The 20,410-nt window shown below is 44.5% G+C and overlaps 1 protein-coding gene across 1 annotated transcript in view; it reads right to left on the bottom strand.

Annotated features, from left to right (window-relative positions):
- Positions 1–9,984, bottom strand: part of LOC138566780 (cytochrome P450 2G1-like) — a 552,906-nt gene extending 542,922 nt beyond the window's left edge. Inside the window, exons 1-2 of the mRNA XM_069644432.1 lie at positions 9,715–9,984; positions 775–937 (exon numbers count right to left, since the gene is read on the bottom strand). Coding sequence (XP_069500533.1) covers positions 775–937; positions 9,715–9,894 — 343 coding nt within the window. The 5' untranslated portion in view covers positions 9,895–9,984. The remainder of the gene's footprint in view (positions 1–774; positions 938–9,714) is intronic.
- Between the last annotated feature and the right edge of the window lie 10,426 nt (positions 9,985–20,410).

Below are 20,410 nucleotides of genomic sequence, written 5' to 3'. Positions count from 1 at the left end.
AGTTCCTCACTGGAAAGGGAGTCCTTATCCCCAAGAGGGGAGTCTCTCCCTGTGAGGTCCCCCTTAGCCCCACCACTATGGGGAATGTTGTGTAGCAGGCTCACCTCCCTATCCTCTTAGAACATTCTACCAATGATGCCTTTACCTTTATATTTAGTCTTAATGCATTCTTTTAACCTTGGTTTGCAAAAATGATATACCAGCCGAAGTACATACTGAAAGGGTTACTAAATAAGCAGTAGATGTACCTATTGCAAGTAAAGCAATGGCGTTTTGAGCAAATTAACAAAAACAGAAATAAAATATTCTGTTGATACGAAAGCACACATATAGTTCCTTTTCTTCACTACGAAAATAAATATGCACCCCTTAGATATTTAATTGCATTCACTATAGAGCTGTAAATGTAAGCAGATAATCCACAGGAAATAGCAGAGTATACATATAAAAGATGACTTCCAGATCAGTCTGTTTGTTTTATTGAATGTGTGACTTCATGGACACTGTTACTCGATATATTGAACATTCACTAAGCATATGAGTCTTTAGTTGATATACAGGGCCTGTGTAAATATGAATGCCACCCGAGATAAACAAATATTTTGCCTGCGCCCATTCAGTCATGCCAGATTTTATATTTTAGGGCCAAAATCGTATTCCATGCCATACTGTTGGTGGTTCCCCAGGCAGAAGCATAGTCATTCCATATTGTAGCACCCGCTATAGGTAGGAGTTATTGGCAACAGGCAAACAGAATGATTAACTTGTACATACCATATCCTTTGTTGAACATCTGAAGTGCTGGCATGTGTGCCCGATCAATGAAGATGTCCCCTTGATCCACCAGGGCTTCCTTTATTGCCTCATAACTACACAATACAATAGTCGGTTTAGGCCCCATGTATACAGTGAAGACCGGTCCATACTTTCCACTGAGCTAAGGAAATATTAAAAATATTGTTAGTTTTAAATAACACACTCCATGTTAATCCATCATTTCTAAGCATAGCGAAAACCCAATTGTCCTTGGCAAAAGCACCAAAAAACACATATAATATTGTTTCACTGCACACATACAAATATTTTAAAATTTAGGTAGCTGGTTATGTGGAGCTGAAGTTGAAAACACAAAACTCAGTTTGCATGAGGTGCATTTTAAACATATGTGGCAGTGCAATTGTGGTGCTTTTCTTGGGTGGGACAAAGAATGATATGCAAATACCTATTTCCCATCTGTGAAAGGTACAGCAAGCTAAAAACTGGCTGCGGATTCTAGAGTGGGTACGATCCCATAGAACAGGCCATTTTTGCCATGTTCATTCTCATAGATGGGCGCCCATGTTTAATAGTTTGATTTTTTTCAAGGGTCTTAGGTTTTAGTCACCCTAGGTTTCCTACGGTCATACAGACGTGCACCCCCTGCTCACTGTGCTCAGAGAGGCACAGCTCCACCTCACTGATGATGCCTAACGAGGCTGAAACATGTGCATGTAGTTGCTGTTGATAGCTTGTTCAAAAGGGAATTGTCATAACATTTTGGGGCTGGACTGCCCATGTGGGTGGGACAAAGACTAATATGCAAAGGGACATTTCCCATCTGTGAAAGGTACAGTGAGCTCAAATGTGGCTGCACACTCTAGAGTGGGTACCATCCCATAGAACAAGCCATATTTGCTGTGTTTGTTCTCAAAGAGGGATGCCCATGACACATTTTTTGAACTTTTCAACTGCCTTAGGTTTAATCACCCTATGTTTCCTAGGGTCATCCAGATGTGGACCCCTTGTCACTGTGCTCAGAGAGGCACAGCTCCACTTCACTGATGATGCACAACAAGGCTGAAACACGTGTATGGGGTTGCTGTTGGTACTCTTGTTCAGAAGAGAATTGCCATAGCATTTGGGTGCTGGACTGCCCATGTCATGGGACAAAGACTGATCTGTAAATGGGTATTTCCCATCTGTGAAAGGTACCGTGAGCTAAATGCTGGCTACAGACTCTAGAGTGGGTACCATCCCATAGAACAGGCCTTTTTCGCCATATTTGTTCTCATAGAGAGAACCCATGTCAAATGTTTTGATTTTTTTCAAGGACCTTAGGTTTACTCACCCTAAGTTTCCTAGGGTCATCCAGGCTTGGACCTCTTGCTCACTGTGCTCAGAGAGGCACATCTCCACCTCACTGATGAAGCCCAACAAGGCTGAAACATGTGTATGGGGTTGCTGTTGGTACTCTTGTTCAGAAGGGAATTGCCAAAGTATTTTGGTGCTGGGCTGCCCATGTGGGTGGGACAAAGACTGATGTGCAAAAGGGTATTTCCCAACTGTGAAAGGTACTGTGAGCTAAAATGTGGCTGCAGACTCTAGAGTGGGTACCGTCCCATAGAACAGGCCGTGTTTGTTCTCATAGAGGGGCGCCCATGACAAATGTTTTCTTCTTCTTCTTCTTCTTCTTCTTAATTACTGAATGCGTGGGCGGACCCACGCAGGCGCTTCCCTATCCAATAGGATGATGTGCACCAACCCACCAATCAACACATAGCCCACATAAACTCACAACTCCTCCCATCGCCCCGTCTGTCTCACAAAATCCAACACACTGCTCCTCCTCCTGCCTCTCACCCCGTCACCTCCCAGCAAAGCCTTTCCACTCATCTCAGCAACACCCAGCGCAGACAACCGAACCCTCATCAATTCTCTCTCCACAACATGTCTCTCACACCTAAGCAAAAAATGTCCCACAGTCTCAGGCACCCCGCACACTGCACAGTCCCTCGACTCACGCTTCTCCACTCGATACAGACAGTCATTCAGCCCCACATGCCCTATCCTCTACCGATTCAGCATCACCTCCTCCCTCCTCCTCCATTCCAGACTTCCTGCGTCCACCTTCACCGACACTTTCCCACGGACACCAAACATGTTTTGATTTTTTTCAAGGGCCTTATGTTTAGTCACCCTAAGTTTCCTAGGGTTATCCAGACGTGGACTCCTTGCTCACTGTGTACAGAGAGGCACAGCTGCACCTCACTGATGATGCCCAACAAGGCTGAAACACGTGTATGGGGTTGCTATTGGTACTCTTTTTCAGAAGAGAATTGCCAAGCATTTCGGTGCTGGACTGCCCATGTGGGTGGGACAAAGACTGATATGCAAATGATATTTCCCATCTGTGAAAGGTACAGTGAGCTAAAATGTGGCTGCAGACTCTAGCGTGGGTACCATCCCACAAAACAGACCATATTGCCGTGTTCATTCTCATATAGAGGCCCCCATGACTATTTTGTTTACTTTTCTTAGAATAGATAATTTAAACAGTGAAATGGACTTGCTGACTTTTGTTTACTTATTTATTAATGCTTTTTTTAACACAATTTACTATTGCAATCTGGGTCTTCTAAGTGGTAACAAAGAGGCATTTTGTATGCAGTAGCTTGTTCATTGTGCTCTTTTGTAAAATGTAATGTTTGTATGGGCTGGTCTTAATGGAGACTGAGCTCTGCATGGCTTCTGGGTCACGTTCCAAGAACATTACAATCCAAAACTATCCAGAAAAACAGAAAGGTAAACGATAACGTAGAGAGATGGTAGCCCTTGGAATACCTTATTTAAGAGCATGTTTCTTTACAATGGAGGAACTCTAACAAAGGAAGTCGGAACACATGACTCCTCTGAGCAGTGGTTCTTGGACTGAGACAGCCTCACTCCAGGACCTCTCTGGTGAAGATCTGAACGTTCACAATAAAGTCCAGCTCTGGGGGCAGTGAGGTAATCATGGCAATGGGTTTCATTCAAATGGAGAGGTGATTAAGGGGCTACATTATCAAGTATCAAAAAGGCAAGACTCGGCGAAATGCACTTTCAAGAACAATTTTAAATGTTTTAATCCCAACAAAAAATCGTTCATTGATTTCCAATTTCGGTAAAACAAATGTATTCAGCAGAAAGTCAAATTATATAGTAGTGGCAAGTCAGGAAGCTTTAGTGCAGTAAGGCAGTTCCCCATCATTCTCGATTATATCTGTTGAACACATTCTATTAGAGTAAGAGCTAAAGACTGAGTTTCTGGGATAATCTTCCATTAATACGATTTTAAATATTCCATTTTTTATTGGAATATATTTCCTTCTCTTATAGATTGAATTTACCATTCCTTCCTGTGTTAATTTCATGAAAAATGCCTTCCTTTCTATAAATGAAGCAAGTATTGACTGGCGTTGAAGCCACTAATTTTCAAACAGTTAACATGTGCATGTTCGGGGGGCAGGTGTTCTGCAAGTTTGGACATCAATAACATGTTAACTAGTGGTAGTCACGCCAGCATCAATTGCAGCAATAACTCAGAGAAAAGCAGTCATATGGGGTAAATTAGGCAGGAAGGGCCCCCAACAAAGAGTTGCACCAAATATGGGAAATAGGCAAAGCGCAGAGCATAGCAAAAGGCAACCGAACCACTGGACAGATTGATAACACTGAGGCACCATTTGCCATGCCACATCAGGATTGAGCCACCAGCAGTGGCAAAGATATGTCAACCAAATGAGATCTATAGGCATTTTCTATAGGAAGGAATTTCTTCCGGCTTTAGGATTCTATACAAAGGGCCCATGTATGGCTTACTAGAAAACAAACATTACATGTATCCAAGACACCACCTGGAGTAATGCAGGAGAACAGTACACAAAGCCTGATTTGTAAGAGTGGCACTGCCTCTCGTTGCCATCCATACAGGAAGTGCACAGGTCTCTCCTGGGGGTGTTCCCCAAACAAACTAATGAAATACAGTTTAAACATTACGTGTAATATGCAGAAGGCAAATTAGCAAAACAGATCTAGAAAGAGGGATGACAGTGTGGTCAGGCACACGTCATGTAGGGAAGCAGGAGCTAAGGTGGGCAAGAGAGAGCGGAGTTGGTGCAGTGATTGTGAAAGCAGACATTACGTCCAAATTCAGGTTGCTGTCTGTACACTTGGCTAGCTACCCACTTTCGAGTTTGGAATTTAACACCTGTTATTCTTATGACCCCTGATTGACAATGGGTGATGCCACATTGCGTACAATCTTTGAATAGTTTATTCAATTTTTTTAAAAGCCATTGTAAAGAGAAAAGTAGTCTGGAGGCGGTGTCCCTCATTACCTAGTTTATTTCTTGTTCGTGGTTGTAGAAAGGGCTGACTGAGTTCTTAACTTAGTTTGACATCAGTTGGGATATTAGCTGTTATCATGGCTCAGCACATGTCTGATTCTGCAACTGCATGTGACTCTTTTCTAGAAAAGGAGCTTGACGCCATATGATAAGAGTCATGCCAACCAGCGGCCTGAGAGACATCTTTACGGGTGGTAGTGTAAGTTCATGTGGACAATAAAAAGACGAGGACATTTTTGGACATAGAAGAGAAACGGAGGTGGGGATTTAACCCGAGACTTGCAACAAAAACTATAAGATACATATACAAACAACCACTATTCGGCCCTGATTTGAGAAAGACGGGAGTGCCGTTGAAAGACATGTAATCACAAAGGGCATTTTCAATTTGCATTAAAATTCACACTGTAACACCGAAAACGAGGTCATCAGTCTTCTTTTTCGGTAAAACGTGGGCACACGGGTAACCTGCTAGCGTAACAGCATACAACGACAATAAAAAGATGTATGAAAGGTGATTACAGGTGCTGCATTCACTCATTGGGAAGCCTTCCTTGGCCACCAGAGTACACTGTCAAGTTAGATCATTTTCCAGGATATTTGCAAGTGTCATACTGGGCCTGACGCATAGGTATTATTCAATAAGGCTGGAAAAGGGAGTTAACGTGTGGGACCAACCCCAGTGAACTTCAATAATGTATCTATTTGGAGAGATGTGCAAACTATGTGAACCAGAGGTTTGATAATGCTTCTGAACACGTTTAACTAGACTCACTCTTCCTTGCCCATTCTTGCCCGTACCAGTGCCCCATTATCCCTGACTCACTTGCCCTTGTCCAAGTCCCAAATTACCCCGCCTCATGCTTCCTCATTATCGGTTCCCTTTAAAAGATATTAGTCCAGTCATTGTTTTAATGTTGAATTCTTCAACTTATTTTCTTGAATTTCCCCATTATAAAATGAGGATTATAAATCCCATAATGCAAAATTTAAACCAGGACTGGGCAAGTGTCTCGGAATGGAAAGGATAATAATGGCATGTTGGCTCTTCCTCATCCCATGAACCCATTAATAATCTATTGTATTAACCCAATCTAACTCTTCAATGTCCCAGTACAAAATAGCCCATCTCACTCTTCCTCATCACTGAACCCCATGTCCCTGACTCACTGTCTCTCACTACAGTCCCCCTTCAACACTCTTCTCTTTATCATAGTACCCTATTGCCCACCCTCATACTTCCCCATCCTAGTACTCGATGAACCTGTTGTATGTTTCAGCTGTTACACTCAGTTGGGTTTTGCGACGTGTGCTTGGAGCCAAAGCAGGTGTTCTTCAAGATGATCTTCGAGTTCTGGAGTCTCGACTTTTAGGGCGAGTCTCTCCGGAAGCCACAACGTCTGCTGAAATTTAGTAAAAAAACAAAATGGCCCGAGGAGTGATTGCCAGAAAAGCAGGAAGAAAAAAAAAAAACCTTCCTTAATGAAGGGTGAAATACCTGCTGTTTACAATTAGGATGCAGTCGAGGAATGGGAGCAGATCTACCGGCAGAAAAGCCTCTTGATAACAGATGAAGCTCCAGTATCCACAGTCCAGGAAAGGCTCAGAATAACAATGAGCAAATTCAGGAGGAAGGTCAAGGAGCAAGGAAGAAGGCCAAAAGCTCAGAGTCCGGGTAAGGAAGAGGCAAAACAGAAACCAGAGTCAAAAACATAGGTGGAAAAAAGTCTGGAAAAAGGTGGGTTCATGAACGAAACAAGGAATGCAAGGATTCAAAAAGAAGGGGACATCACGATTTCTCACAAAACAGCTCTGCCCTAGGGTCCAAAAATCCTAGCATTGTAACACGAGACTCCCGGTACGAATGTTGAATAAATCTCGAATTAATCAAGAAGCACAAGAGAACAAAGACTAGACTGCAGGGCAGCACGTGTAGGCACCAACTTGGAAAGGGTCGCAAATCGTACACAACGTGGAGCAAGAGGGTAACTCTATAATGAAATCAGTGGCAATGGTCTGCCATCGTTTGTCTGGAAGAGAGGGTTGGTGTAACAATCCCAGTGGGAAATCACTGAAAACATATCCCTTTTACTGCTCCAATGGGTTTCACCCTAGTGTGTTTCCCTCTATAAACCCAGAACCCTGACAGTACCCTTCGTCAATCAGTGGAAATGGGAAGCCCCCTTAAATCCAATTTAGAGAAGATAACCGCACCCTGCAACACTTCCATAATGTCAGATATCAAGGGCAATCAATTTTTATCTTTCCTAGTAACTTGGTTTAGTCTCCTGTAGTCCAAACTGGGTCGAAGCTCAGGGGTTTCTTTGGCACAAAAAACAATAATGCGCCAGTGGGTGATGTTGATTGTCTGATTAATCCATTCTTGAGATGCACATCCAGATACTCCATTAGTTATTTCTTTTTCAGGAGTAGACAGGATAAACATCCCTCCAAAGGGAATAATAGCATTAGGTGTTGTCGCGGTGGTGCAATGGACGATGAGGTGGAAGTTATTTTTCTTGAGTGGAGGAAAAGACTTCCAGAAACTCATGAACCAGATGAACATGGGATCAGGTTTTAAGGTGAGTGGAATCACTGGATACCGTGGCTTCTACCAGTATATTGGAACAATCATGTAAACAGTGTGACACACAATAATCAGACCCCAGAAATAATGAACCAGCGGCCCAGTTTGCATAGGGATTATGCCAAGGACTTCCCAATACGATTGGGTAGTGAGCAGTTTTACACAATCTAAGTACAAGTCTTCTGTGTGATGATATATCTGCATTTTCACCACCTGGGTTTTCTTCCAAAATGGGTCCCAAAGAGAGGGTTCTCCGTCAATAGCTTCTACTGACTGAATTGATGTTTTTTGTTGATGGGGTATATGATTCTTTTGCTACCCTTCATTATCCATAAATAGTCTGATGGCGCTGCAATCAACCAAAGGCAGAAAATGAATGGGCTCAAGATCAGGTACCTCAAGTACGACCTGTTAGACCAGAAGAGGGGCCCTTAAGTGATTCAAGGCATGAGATCCAATATAGTCTGAATCATCCTCCTGTGTCCTTGCTCCAGCTGGTGTTTCCCGACATTCAAGGTGGTGCAATTGGGTAATACGTGCCAGATGGCAGGGTGACATACATTACAAACATAGACCCTTTTCAAGGCTATGACTTCTTTCTTTAGGCTCCATGGGACCACACAAAGAACCTAAATGCATATGTTCAGCATCAGGCATCGGTGCGGGGGGGGGGGTTGGGGAGGGGTCCGCTGGCTGCAACAATGGAAAGAGGTGTCGAAGATGCCATCGGTGTCCTTGAATAAGGCCTGTATTTTCTTTTTTCAGACTTTCTTTCCTGTTTCCCGAAATCAATTTGTAGGGGTAAATCAAGTAAGGATTGAAAGGTATGAGGACGGGTTACTCTCATCAACTCACCTTTAACTTCCCTCCGTAAAACAAGGTGAAACATGCCTCCTGAGACCAATCAGACTCTTTAGTCAGCTGCTTAAACTTAGTGACGTATGTAAGCAAATCCATGTCTCCTTGTTGTAGGTCTAATAATTTTTCTTGGGTTGAAAACACAACGTCTGGACTTTCAAACATTACTTTGAAAGCCATGACAAAGGCTGTATAGTTGTCCAAAATATTATCTTCCGCTGACACCAGGGTTGTAGCCAAGGTTAACGCATTTCTGGTAAGATGAGAAACCAGAAAGCCAACCATTGCCCTGTTAGTGGCCTAAGAATGAGGTTTGATTGTAAACTGAATCATACAAGTATCCAAAAAAAGCCTTCAAATTGATCCCACTTCACTGTAAACATATAGTTTTTCTCAGGATGCCTATTTTTATGTAAACTATGGATTCTAAAGGCTAGGAAGTTGACCAACTCATTCAAATCTGTGAATTGTTGTAAAGCATCTCACACCCCTGTGAAATCACAGGAATTAATTAATTTGGTAAACGTCAGAGAATATTATCTTCCTTGTGCAATCATACATTCCATTTTTAAACATACCTTCCCAACGTTTCCCTTACACCCCAGACCCATTCAATGGTCCTAAGTTCTAAATGCACTGGGATTGTTATATTGGCCAGAGCCAAGCAGCAATGAGCCGCTCTCACAAACCATTGATGTTATCCCTCACATAACTCCAACTGACATCTTCCACGAATGTTCTCATCTGTTTCTTGACCTGCAAAAGGCGACGGGTCTGGAGGGCATGGGTTGGGTGGTGAGGGTGCGTGATCATCTGTTTTTCCTGATCTATGTATCTAACTTGCAAGTGCCTGTGGGAGATTCACTGGCTATATGATGTGTGTGAATCAGGTCCATATAGTTTACTTCATCTTATTATCTGGCGTGTAGGTAACAATATAGTATGTAGTAAGTTGGAAAATGTACATGTGGACTGAAAATAAGCAGTTCAAAATACGCACTACGTCAGGTGCCGTGTCAATTATTTATTTTTAAGGGAAAGAGCTCCCTATTGGGAGCAATGTACTGAAGTATTGCATGACGTTTCTCCTTCAGAAATGAATTAGCTCCCATGGAGCTGCCATACCTTCATGAAAGTGCGGGCTATGGGCTGTCCTTTCAGCTGCAGCATATTCCCAAGAAGCGGCCAGGGAACTGGGCCAGGGGGGAGATTGCCATGCCGGGACAGTCTTTTCCAAGCGATGAAAAAAATCAGGCAAGCCAGGGTGACAATTAGACAAAGGAAGTCGGCTCCCCCAAAATCCATCTTGGAGTTGTATGGAAATATTGCCGGAGATTTGTTGCTGGTTGCAGGCGCACGTGTTTTCTGCCCTAGTACCTGGCACTGAAATCACCGTGACCCAGGCATATGGTAAAATCAAATGAAACATTATGTCTTTTTTGGCAGCTTCTATCTGCAAACATTTCCTCAGAAGGATAATCATTAATAGGTCTGTTGCTCCATTGACGTATACAACGTTAAATACTGGAAAGTGCTGAGCAGTGAGGTATGCTAATATAGCCGTATAGAGCGAGGGAGGGATTAAAGACCCGCCACCGAGTTATTCGCCTCTAAGCATACATTGGGGAAGGCTTATTATGCCAAGTGATAAAGACCCTGCCTGAGATCTATGAGGCTTTTAGCACATATTGGTAGTAGTAGAACATATGTTGGGGTTTTGTGATGAAGAAAAGCATGTAACTTTAAAAGTGGGTAAATAGAAAAACTGGGTTAGTAAATTAAATGTGGTTTTATTTTGTAACATTTAAATAACTTGGTTGTCTCCATAAGTGAAGCATTTTGATTGCAAACTCGGATGGACTGATGAGCACGAATCAGGTGCCATGTAAAAGTAAATGGGCTCTCCATAAGAAAGTGAACGTTTTTTCCTAAGTGTTTGTTTTCTTTTTTTTTCTGTTTTTGCTTGTATAATATATGTTAGCAAAACAAAGAAAAAAATGGTCTTCTAAGTCAGGAGCTGCCTTAATGAAAAAAAATATGCATGGAAATTGCATTTTTGTGTCCCTGTCTGCCTTTGAAGACAGAACTCTCAGAATGCAGTCAATACCAGTAGATATTGACTGCACTCTAAACATTCTGATTGGCTAAGAGGAGGTCAATAATGATTCCCATTTGTTAATTAAGCCATATGCCCTGAGCTGCAGGGGCATTACCGATTCAGATAATGCCCCGGGGCCCATAGTTTCAGGCCTGAGCGAAGCGAGTGCCTTAAAGAAGGCCCCATAATACTCGGTAATGCCCCGCGGCGAGGGGCTTATTGCTATTAGTACCCAAGCCCGCAAGACAGGGGTACTTATATCATTGTTTGTCTGTTCTGAAATGCTGCAGCGTTTTGGAACAGAAAACATAAAATGTAACAAAATGGCCTCTGGCTGGGGAAGGGAAAACAGAGTCCATTTTCCCTTTCCATGGCGCCCATTGGGAGCGGACGCGCTGGAGACAGAAGTGTTCTCAGTGCGTTCTCTCCCGTAAAAGGACTGAAAGAAAAGGTAAGTGGGGTTGGGAGGGGTGGGAGGGGATTGTTTGTGTTAGGGAGAATTCTCTGTTTAGGCTGAATTTCCTAACCTAGTGAGTTCTCCAGCAGCTTTGCTGGATTACTGGAGTTTGTTTTTGTCCGTCCTGCCAAGAGTGAGACTCTTTTCTCCCCCTCTTGTACATGTATGTGGTTGATTCCTGTGAATGTCAATGTGTTCTATGGGCTATGGGGTCTTTTACTCCATAGGGTCTCATGTGTTTTACTATGAGTGTTACACCCTCCGTGCCGTAACACTGGGGCGTCCTACAGGATCCCCACCATAGACTCCATACCCTGGGACTGACTACTGTCTCCCAGGGCATGTAAAGTCACCATTGGCTTTACTAGACCTAAATTTACTAACAGAACTAGTACAAACCATCCTATTGTGGACGTACTTGTAGGGGTAATTCGATTACCCCTGGGTCTGTTATTCGAGGGGGCACTGTCCCGTCCCCCCTCGTCGAGTTTTGGCTGGTGGCAGTGGAAACTACTTGTTATATTCAACCCCGAATATAACTCTACGGGATTCTTCCCATTGTTGGAGGCTAATACTTTTTCCCGTTAGTCTCTAACATACCACCGGTTTATTTGTCTTAAATAAATCTATCGGTCGGTATTTTCTGCCAGAACTCGGTTTTTAAAATGGCGTCTGTGTTCACCTCTGTAACTCCGAACCAAAGGTTGAGCCCTACACAGAAGCCCTCCAGAGTGGTGCCATTCTCTCTGGGTACCACAGGGGGTGTGGGAGGGGGTTTAGGCACCCTGGACTGAGTTGCCTTGCCAACTCAAGTCGCACTCTGGTGTGATTGGCCCAAGTGGTGAGCCACCCCGCTCACCACTTAGCGTGTTTTGATTGACAGCTAGGCTGAATGAATGGGGGTTTGCTGCATAAAAGCATGGCTTTTGGGACTGGATCTTCAGAAGTCGCCACAGGACCTAAGAATCCGACGAGGGTAAAGCTGAGTCGACCTGCAACGACGACACCTTCGGTGGAGCCCTGCTGAACCGACTCACCACTTCCCAACGACAGAGGAGATCTCCCTGCTGGAGAGTCTTCTCCCCCTGACTGGTGGGAACAACCAGTCCCTTTGCTTTTTCTTCGCTTCCAGGGCGCAGTGGTCGAATTGCCTGTGCTGAGCACCCCGGCAACCGGATAGGCTCTAGCCCATACCGCTACCAGAAGGTGGTGCCTTGTGACTGAGCACTCCGCGGCTAGTCTCTTCCCTGGTGGTGCCACGATCTTCAACTTTCCTTCGACGACGAGATCATCTCATCTCTTGGCAAAGCCCTGATTTGCATCCACCACCAGGAACAACTGCCCCCACCGGAGCTGTCTCTTCACTTACAAGGTACCGTGTCCGTCTGGCTTCCCTTGTGACGGTTAGCGTGAGGTGTCTTAAATCCTTACCTTTCCATTGTGTCGCCTCCAGCCCTTCTTAACTTTTTGTTCTAAACTGGTCCAAACTTTCTGTGACAATTTGCTCAAAGACTTGAAGTGCGTTTCCACTGTGATACGTTTTGGGACCTACAGCCTTGCCTCTCTCCGAGTGGGCCTGGCCTCTGAACTTTGTAATCCACAGTAGACCCTGCCTTGCGGGCCTTGCATTTGCTTCGTAAAAGTGTTGGTACCGCGTTGGTTTCATACCCTGCCTTTTCTCTCCCGTTCTACCGAATATTAGAGTGCCATCTAGGTTAAAGCATTCATCTCTGTCTGCAAATAAGTGGTGCCGTTGAACCTAGACTTGTCGAAATATTGTTAGGGGATTGATATACTTATAGTAATTGTAATTGAAGTTGTTTGCCGTATTAGTGCCAGTGTGTTTTCACAGATGTTTCCTTAAAATAAATAATTATATATCTTTACACCAAAGCTCTGTTCCGTGTCTACTTGTTCTACGGTGTAAATTGCCCTATCTTGTATACTCCACATACTGCCTAACCTTTCTTGAGAGAGGTCTGACTGCTCAGCCACAGCTACCAGGTGAACCTGTGCGGTACAGACTGCTACCTAGTGGGTTTACTGCCAAACACCTGTAGGCCTAAATCTTTTGCAGTGGTCCCAGAGGGAACTGCACAGGTTTCTGCTTAACAGTTTGGATGCGGGAGTTGGGGGGATACAGGAACAAAACACTTACCTGTATCCCTGGATTGGGATGATGGCAGCGCCCAGCCTTGTGGTGGATCGGGAGGGGGATTACTCTGTTCTGAGACTCCTCATTGACCGAGGGGCTGCCACACCCCTCCTGCCATGGATATGCAGGAACTTCAGGATTCAAGGGATTCTGCGTCGGGTAAATCACCAGCAAGGGCCAATCAGATTGCATGTAACAGTCTTATTGTCTCTCACTGGGTACTAATCCCCTCTACAAACACAAAGCTCAGATTTTTTGCTTTCCTTGCACATGAAGGCACCTACTCCTGTGTTTTTCTTGAAATTCTGTGAGTTATTTTCCTACATTTAAAATGGAAATAAAAATGACAAGTCCCAGTATTCAATGGAAAAAGAAGAAGATAGGAAGGCCTTACCCCCATGGCAGGCGGACACCTGAAAGATCAGCAAGCATATACTGCATGAAAGGAATTCCAGTATGCAATGTGCACCAATCTGTCACACAGAAACACATTAGAAAGCAATGTAGGTGATAGAAAGGACATATTTACCCAATGCTTCTCCTTTTTTCCTCTCACAGGATTATTTTCCATAGTTGTCATCTGCACTCGAATACTGTTTACTCTGTCTGCTGCGTGTTATAAATTACTCAAAATCAAAATCAAATATTTGTTGTGGCAAGACACAATAGAAGTACAACCATGAAAAAAAAGACTTCAACAGCGGTACCTCCCTTCATGGAAACCCACGGCGTGTACAGAGGACTTTCTTATGACGTTTAGCATCAATAAAACACAAGATTAGAATATTATCATAGTTTCTGAAACTTCTGGGTTTGCCTTGTTCTATGTTATACTAGGAAACTGGAACTTATATAAAGCATCTGTCAGGGCTTTGTGTGTGACCCAGAGGAGATGATCTCTGATGGAGTTGGCAACAGTAGGAGTCTAATTGGAGTAGAGAGAGGAGAGTGATGCATCTTGGGCCATGTAATGTGAGAAGGAGCAGGAACCAGACAGACCCAGGTAAGTAGAAATAGAACAGGATGCTTTATTTTCTTTAGTTACAGGTTAGTAAGTATTGAGGCGGGAGAAGGTAACATACATCCACTCTGGTCCCTGTCTAATCTCCTAGTCCCCAAGTGACATTCCCGGACATTCCCGGAACCTACAGGTGTCCCGGGTTCCACATACCTCAGTGCATTCTCACAGGCCTCTCACTGCAAACTCTCAGACTCATACACTTCAAGTCACTACAGAGAGCAAGGGTGTTGCATATCCGAAGACATTTGGCTCTGTCTGCAAGTAAGAGTCTAGGCATTTTGATGAGGTTCAGTGTCTGGATCCAGACTGGACTTAATTATTCTTTTATAACACACTTAATGCCGGATTCATATCTGTTTTGCTCGCACTGTCTTGCCTTCAAGAAAAACGTGTTGCCCCTGAGCTATCCTCCTGCCTTACACTTGACTGCGTATGTTGGGGTTGAAGGGTAATGTTCTTGATTTCCCAGCCTGGTCGTGCATGCATACAATCGGCTTTCAGGTTTTAGTCACACTGCCTCATCATAAGTTTGGCGGCAACCTTTAAATGTGGGGATAACCCTATTACCGCCGCATTTAAGAGTCTGCCAAATCACAGGTTTGGCAGCATTTACCCCCAGCTCTGAGCTGGGGGAAAATCTGCGGCTATTTTGCCAATTTTTGGCACTATTACTGCAACGCTAATACTGCCAGCGGTAATAGCGCCAAAAATTCCCCATTGGGCCCAATGGGGAATGGGGAATTCCCGAATGGGCCCATTGGGGAATGGAAACTTACCATTCTACCAAACCCGTGATCCGGCGCTAATAGCGCCGGGGGGTTTGGAGGTAACGCTAATAGCCCCAGCGGCAATACCGCTGGGGATACCGCCCAACTCGTGATTAGGCTCATAGTGTTTGGCATAGGGTGTTGCATTGTAATTGCAGTGTGGATGCATAAGGTGTGAGGGTGGACTTAGTTCTATGTCAAGACCGGAGGCTCGGATTATGCTTCTCTCTCAACTTTACTGATCAGCAGCAAAGAACAAACCAATAAACATGTAACACAAAAACCAATAAAAACTATCATAACCATGTTTTTTGAATCTTTTGTAGTTCATTTCTTTTTGATCCTTAAACTGACCATGTGACATTTCCAGCCAATCAACATCTTTACCGCTGGGGATACCGCCCAACTCGTGGTTAGGCTCACAGTGTTTGGCATAGGGTGTTGCATTGTAATGGCAGTGTGGATGCATAAGGTGTGAGGGTGGACTTAGTTCTATGTCAAGACCGGAGGCTCGGATTATGCTTCTCTCTCAACTTTACTGATCAGCAGCAAAGAACAAACCAATAAACATGTAACACAAAAACCAATAAAAACTATCATAACCATGTTTTTTGAGTCTTTTGTAGTTCATTTCTTTTTGATCCTTAAACTGACCATGTGACATTTCCAGCCAATCAACATCTTCTTAGTCCTTTAAACCTCCTGTCCTTCTTCTATTCCTCCTCTTTCTTTGCTGCTCGGCAGCGAGTTAAGTGCCTTTTTTATTATTCTTACTTCTTTTGAGTGTTTGAATAGAGCGTTGTATTTGTATTTGTACGCACACACACAAGCGCACTAGTAAAGGGCGGCGGAGCATATCCGCATTAGTTTTAGATCTTTGAACTTACGATCACGACGGGGCTATTGCTCTGGCGACTGCAACTTCAAAGACCCGACGTAGAGGGCACTGCGGTCACGGAAGAGAGAGCGTGACGGGACGGCGTAGTTCCCGCGCTCTCTCTTTTTTTCATTCTGAGACCGTTACATAGTGATACAGACGAGATTCTATGAACGCTAACACAAATACAGATCTATAAATATATTTTCGTTCCGCTTTCAGAGCGCAACGTTCTGTAAGGAGCGAGTTACTCGATCTATGAATACAGCGCCCCTGCAGGCAATGTAAGGTACCGCACAACGATACGGGCACAGTCCCACGTAAAACCTGATACTTTACATACATAACATATATGATATAACACTACCAGGTGATCCCTACAAATATATATATATATGTGTATATATATATTTATATCTCTCAATACAGAGGGAATATATAGAAAGATCTTAAATCCTGGTATACATATATACTATTGAAATCCCCAGTGTTTCTGTGCAGACATGAGCTCTTCCAGTGATGAGGGGAAGGCTAGCATTAACCAGAAGAGGAGCCATGCGGAGAATACTCAAGTCCTCCAAAAAGCCCTGGGGGCCTCGCTGGGACAAGGACCACAGCAGATAGCTCTGATAGAGGACTGGCTCAGGTTCTCACAGGGCCTGGAGGAAATCAAGGGGCTTAAGACACAGGGGAAATTAAAGGGAGCAAAAAAGTAGCCCGCAGGACAGAGGAAGCCCACACCCCCCAGGCACACCACCAAAGAAGAAGGGTGGTAAAAGGAGGAGAATAAGAGGAAAAGCGGGGCCTAGCAGGGGATAGGAAAGATCCTCAGATACCTCAGATGAGGGTGAAGACGACTGGGAGGAAGAATACTCAGAAGAGGAAGAAGTATTTTCTATATCCTCCTCAGAGGAAGAAGGCCACAAAGCGCCAAAGAAAAAAAAAGAGAGGAGGCAGAGGAGGATGGTGCAGGGAACAATGACTTCGAACTGGAGGCACTAATCACCCTAGGTCATCCGAATGGGAGCCGCCAAAAAGAATAGCGGCCTACTTAAAAAGTGCTTGAGAGCACCACTAGCCAAAGAGGCTGGGAGTAAAATGAGGGCGGAATGCCCCAGGCCTCACCTCCCAGAGGGCGCAGCAGATACACACGAAATAGACGAAAAAACGATTACATTTATGAGCAAATACATGAAACACGTTAGGAAGGGTCTGGATAGATCCTGGCGGTCATGCCAAGACAAAATGCTAGACATGACAGGACCCCTCACAAAAATTCTCCAAATTGGAGCGGAGGCCAGAGAAAAAGAAGAACCGATAGACCCAGCAATTCGGCCAGAGAAAAAGGAGAGCCGATAGACCCGGCAATTCTAATCGGGTGGGCCCTGAGGGCGATATGTATGTTGGGAAACGCCAACCACACCATCACCACAGAAAGAAGGAGATCTTTGTTGGTGAAAATTGATCCGAAGTTGAGCGAGTTGGCCTCCTCAGAATCAGTGTCATCGACGAAAGGAAAATTATTTGGGGACTCCTTTATCAAGGAGCTAACCAAATTTACGAAATCCTATGCAGCACTGGACAAGGCTCAGGCCTCTCTCAAAAGAGTGTTTGGGAGACACATTTTTGGACGGGCCAGCAGAGGCAGGGGTCGCTCAGCTGCCCGATTCCACTATAATAGATCCTATCAAGACAGAGCTCAGTGGCGAGAGCAGGAGGCTCGAAGACAAATGCCTTTCTTTCCATCAAGGAGTAGAGGAAGAGGCAGAAACTAGCGACATGGGGAACATCAGCAAAACAACCCAGGTGAGAACAGACTATCCACACCTAAAAACCCCAGAAGTAGGGTGGTGGACAGCACAGTTCTTACAAAATTGGCTGGCTATATCGGGAGATACCCGTGTAATACAAACCACACAAGGTTTTCACATAGACTTTTTAGAGACACCACATCAGGAGAACCCACCAAGGGGTCTAGTACTGAACAGAGAGGAAGAATGATTACTGGAAAGAGAGTTACAAGGGCTACAAAGCAAAAAAGCTATAAGACCAGTAACAGTTCAATCAAAGGGATACATAAGCAATATGTTCCTAGTAAAAGGTAAACACAAGACAAGGCCAATTATAAACCTGTAAGGCCTAAACGAATAAGTGGTGTACAGATACTTCAAGATGGAAGGGATACACCTGTTAAGAGATACCTCAATTCAGGGAGACTGGCTAGCCAGGATAGATTTAAAAGATGCACACCTGACCATTCCCATAGCAGAGGAACACTGCAGATTTCTGAGATTCATCTGGGAAGAAGCAACATGGGAATTTCGATGCCTGCCCCTCAGCCTGGCATCAGCACCATGGTGTTTCACCAAGATGATGAAACCAGTAGTGAGACACACCTCAGAAGTCAAGGGATAAGACTTATAATCTATCTAGGCGATATATGTCTGACGTGCCAAGAGAAAGAAACACTATTAGATCAAGTACAGACAACAATAATATTGTTCGAGAATCTGGGGTTTTTAATAAATTGGGAAAAACCAGTATAGTACCAGAGCAATCAATGGAATTTCTGGGGTTCATAGTGGACTCTACTCAGGGAATTCTCAGTTTACCCATTCCCAAGGTGAACGATATCAAAAAACAGCTAAGACACACACTAGCGAAGGGAGAACTGTCGCTGAGGGACATTGCAAGATTAGTGGGCTGCCTAGCAGCATCAATCCAAGCAATATTCCCTGGACCGCTGCATTACAGGGCACTCCAGATGTTGAAGATCAATCACCTCAGGAGGGGTGCTTCCTACGAATCAAAGGTTGCCATCTCCCCGAAAGTGAGGGAAGAACTGGAATGGTGGCTTACTCCACATGGGTGCATGGAACGGGAGAGCGATATTTGGTTCATCCCCGGACCTAGTCATCGAATCCGACGCCAGCAAATGGGTCTGGGGAGCCTGATGCGGGAACCTGTCGACAGGGGGCAGGTGGTCGGATCACGAGAAGACTCTTCACATCAACTGCCTGGAGTTTCTAGCAGGGTCCTTTGCAGTGAAATGCTGGACTCAAGAGAGAGCACAATGTTGTGTCTTGCTAAAAATGGACAATGTCTCAGCGGTCAGGTACATAAACAGACTGGGCGGGACAAGGTCCAAACTACTGGCAGAATTGGCAAAAGACTTCTGGGAACTCTGTCTTCAAAGGAGAGTCTCAGTGACGGCAGAATATCTGCCGGGCCATCAGAACGAGGTGGCCGATTGGAACTCCAGATACCTCAGAGATGCCAGCGATTGGAAGCTGGACGAGGTAGTGTTTCAAGAACTAATGTTTCGCTGGGGAACATGCCAGACCGATTTATTTGCATCGAGACTAAACAAACAATTACCCCGGTTCTTCAGCTGGAGACCGGACCCAGAGGCAGAGGCGACAGATGCCTTCCTTCAGTCATGAGGCCACCAGACAAACTACGCATTACCTCCTTTCTCCATGATAGCGAGGACACTAGCCCAGGTGAGATGCCAGAGAGCACCCCTAGTACTAATTACGCCAGACTGGAGGGGGCAGGTGTGGTATCCCAGCCTACTGGAATTGTCACACCACAACCCAGTGGCATTACCCAACAACGATTTCATTATTCGAGATCCCAGAGATCTCAGCCATCCACTAGTGAGGTCAGGAAGACTCAACCTGAGCATGGGCGATTTCAGGAGATCTTGGGTTAGGCCAGGACTATCGAATGAGGCTGAAAACATCATTAGCGAATCCTGGTCTCCAGGGACAAACAGGTCATATGAATCAGCATGGGCTAGATGGAGTAGCCGGTGTCTGGAGAGGAATATTCATCCAGAAGGAACGGATGTAGTACACCTAGCTAATTTCTTAGCACAGCTAGCAGTGCAAGGAAAGGCATACAGGACTATAAACGCGGCCAGGTCCTCGATATCGGCAGGACACTCTAGAGTAGAAGGTTTAGCGATAGGGGAACACCCATTAATCTGTAGATTCGTAAGGGGAGTAAAAATTACTAGACCCCCTAGCGAAAAGTATAATCAATTATGGGACGTAGACAGAGTCTTGAGAATATTTCTAGCATGGCCAGATAATCAAGAACTTTCCAGGAGAGCTATTTCAAGCAAGCTAGCCATGCTCTTATGTCTTTTAGCTTGTAAGAGATCCTCAGACGTTAGAGCACTGGAAATCAACAGGAAAAGTATATCTCCGAACGCAGTGACTTTTCTCATAACGAGAAGAACGAAGACAGGCTTGCGTTCCATATCTTATGAAGCCTTCGCGGGACAACCAAAATTATGTCCGGTGAGATGCTTAGCAGCATATGAGGATATGACAAGAGAAGTAAGACCTCCAGGAGTATCCCAATTATTGATAGCAATTTGTAAACCATTTAAAGCCATTGCACCGGCTACCATAGCCAGATGGCTTAGATGGGTGATGG

Source organism: Ambystoma mexicanum, chromosome 2p (assembly GCF_040938575.1).
Source record: "Ambystoma mexicanum isolate Mex_15411 chromosome 2p, UKY_AmexF1_1, whole genome shotgun sequence".
Lineage (NCBI taxonomy): Eukaryota > Metazoa > Chordata > Amphibia > Caudata > Ambystomatidae > Ambystoma > Ambystoma mexicanum.
The sequence above is the reverse complement of the archived record's forward strand: the minus strand, read 5'-3'. Positions and strand labels throughout refer to the sequence as shown.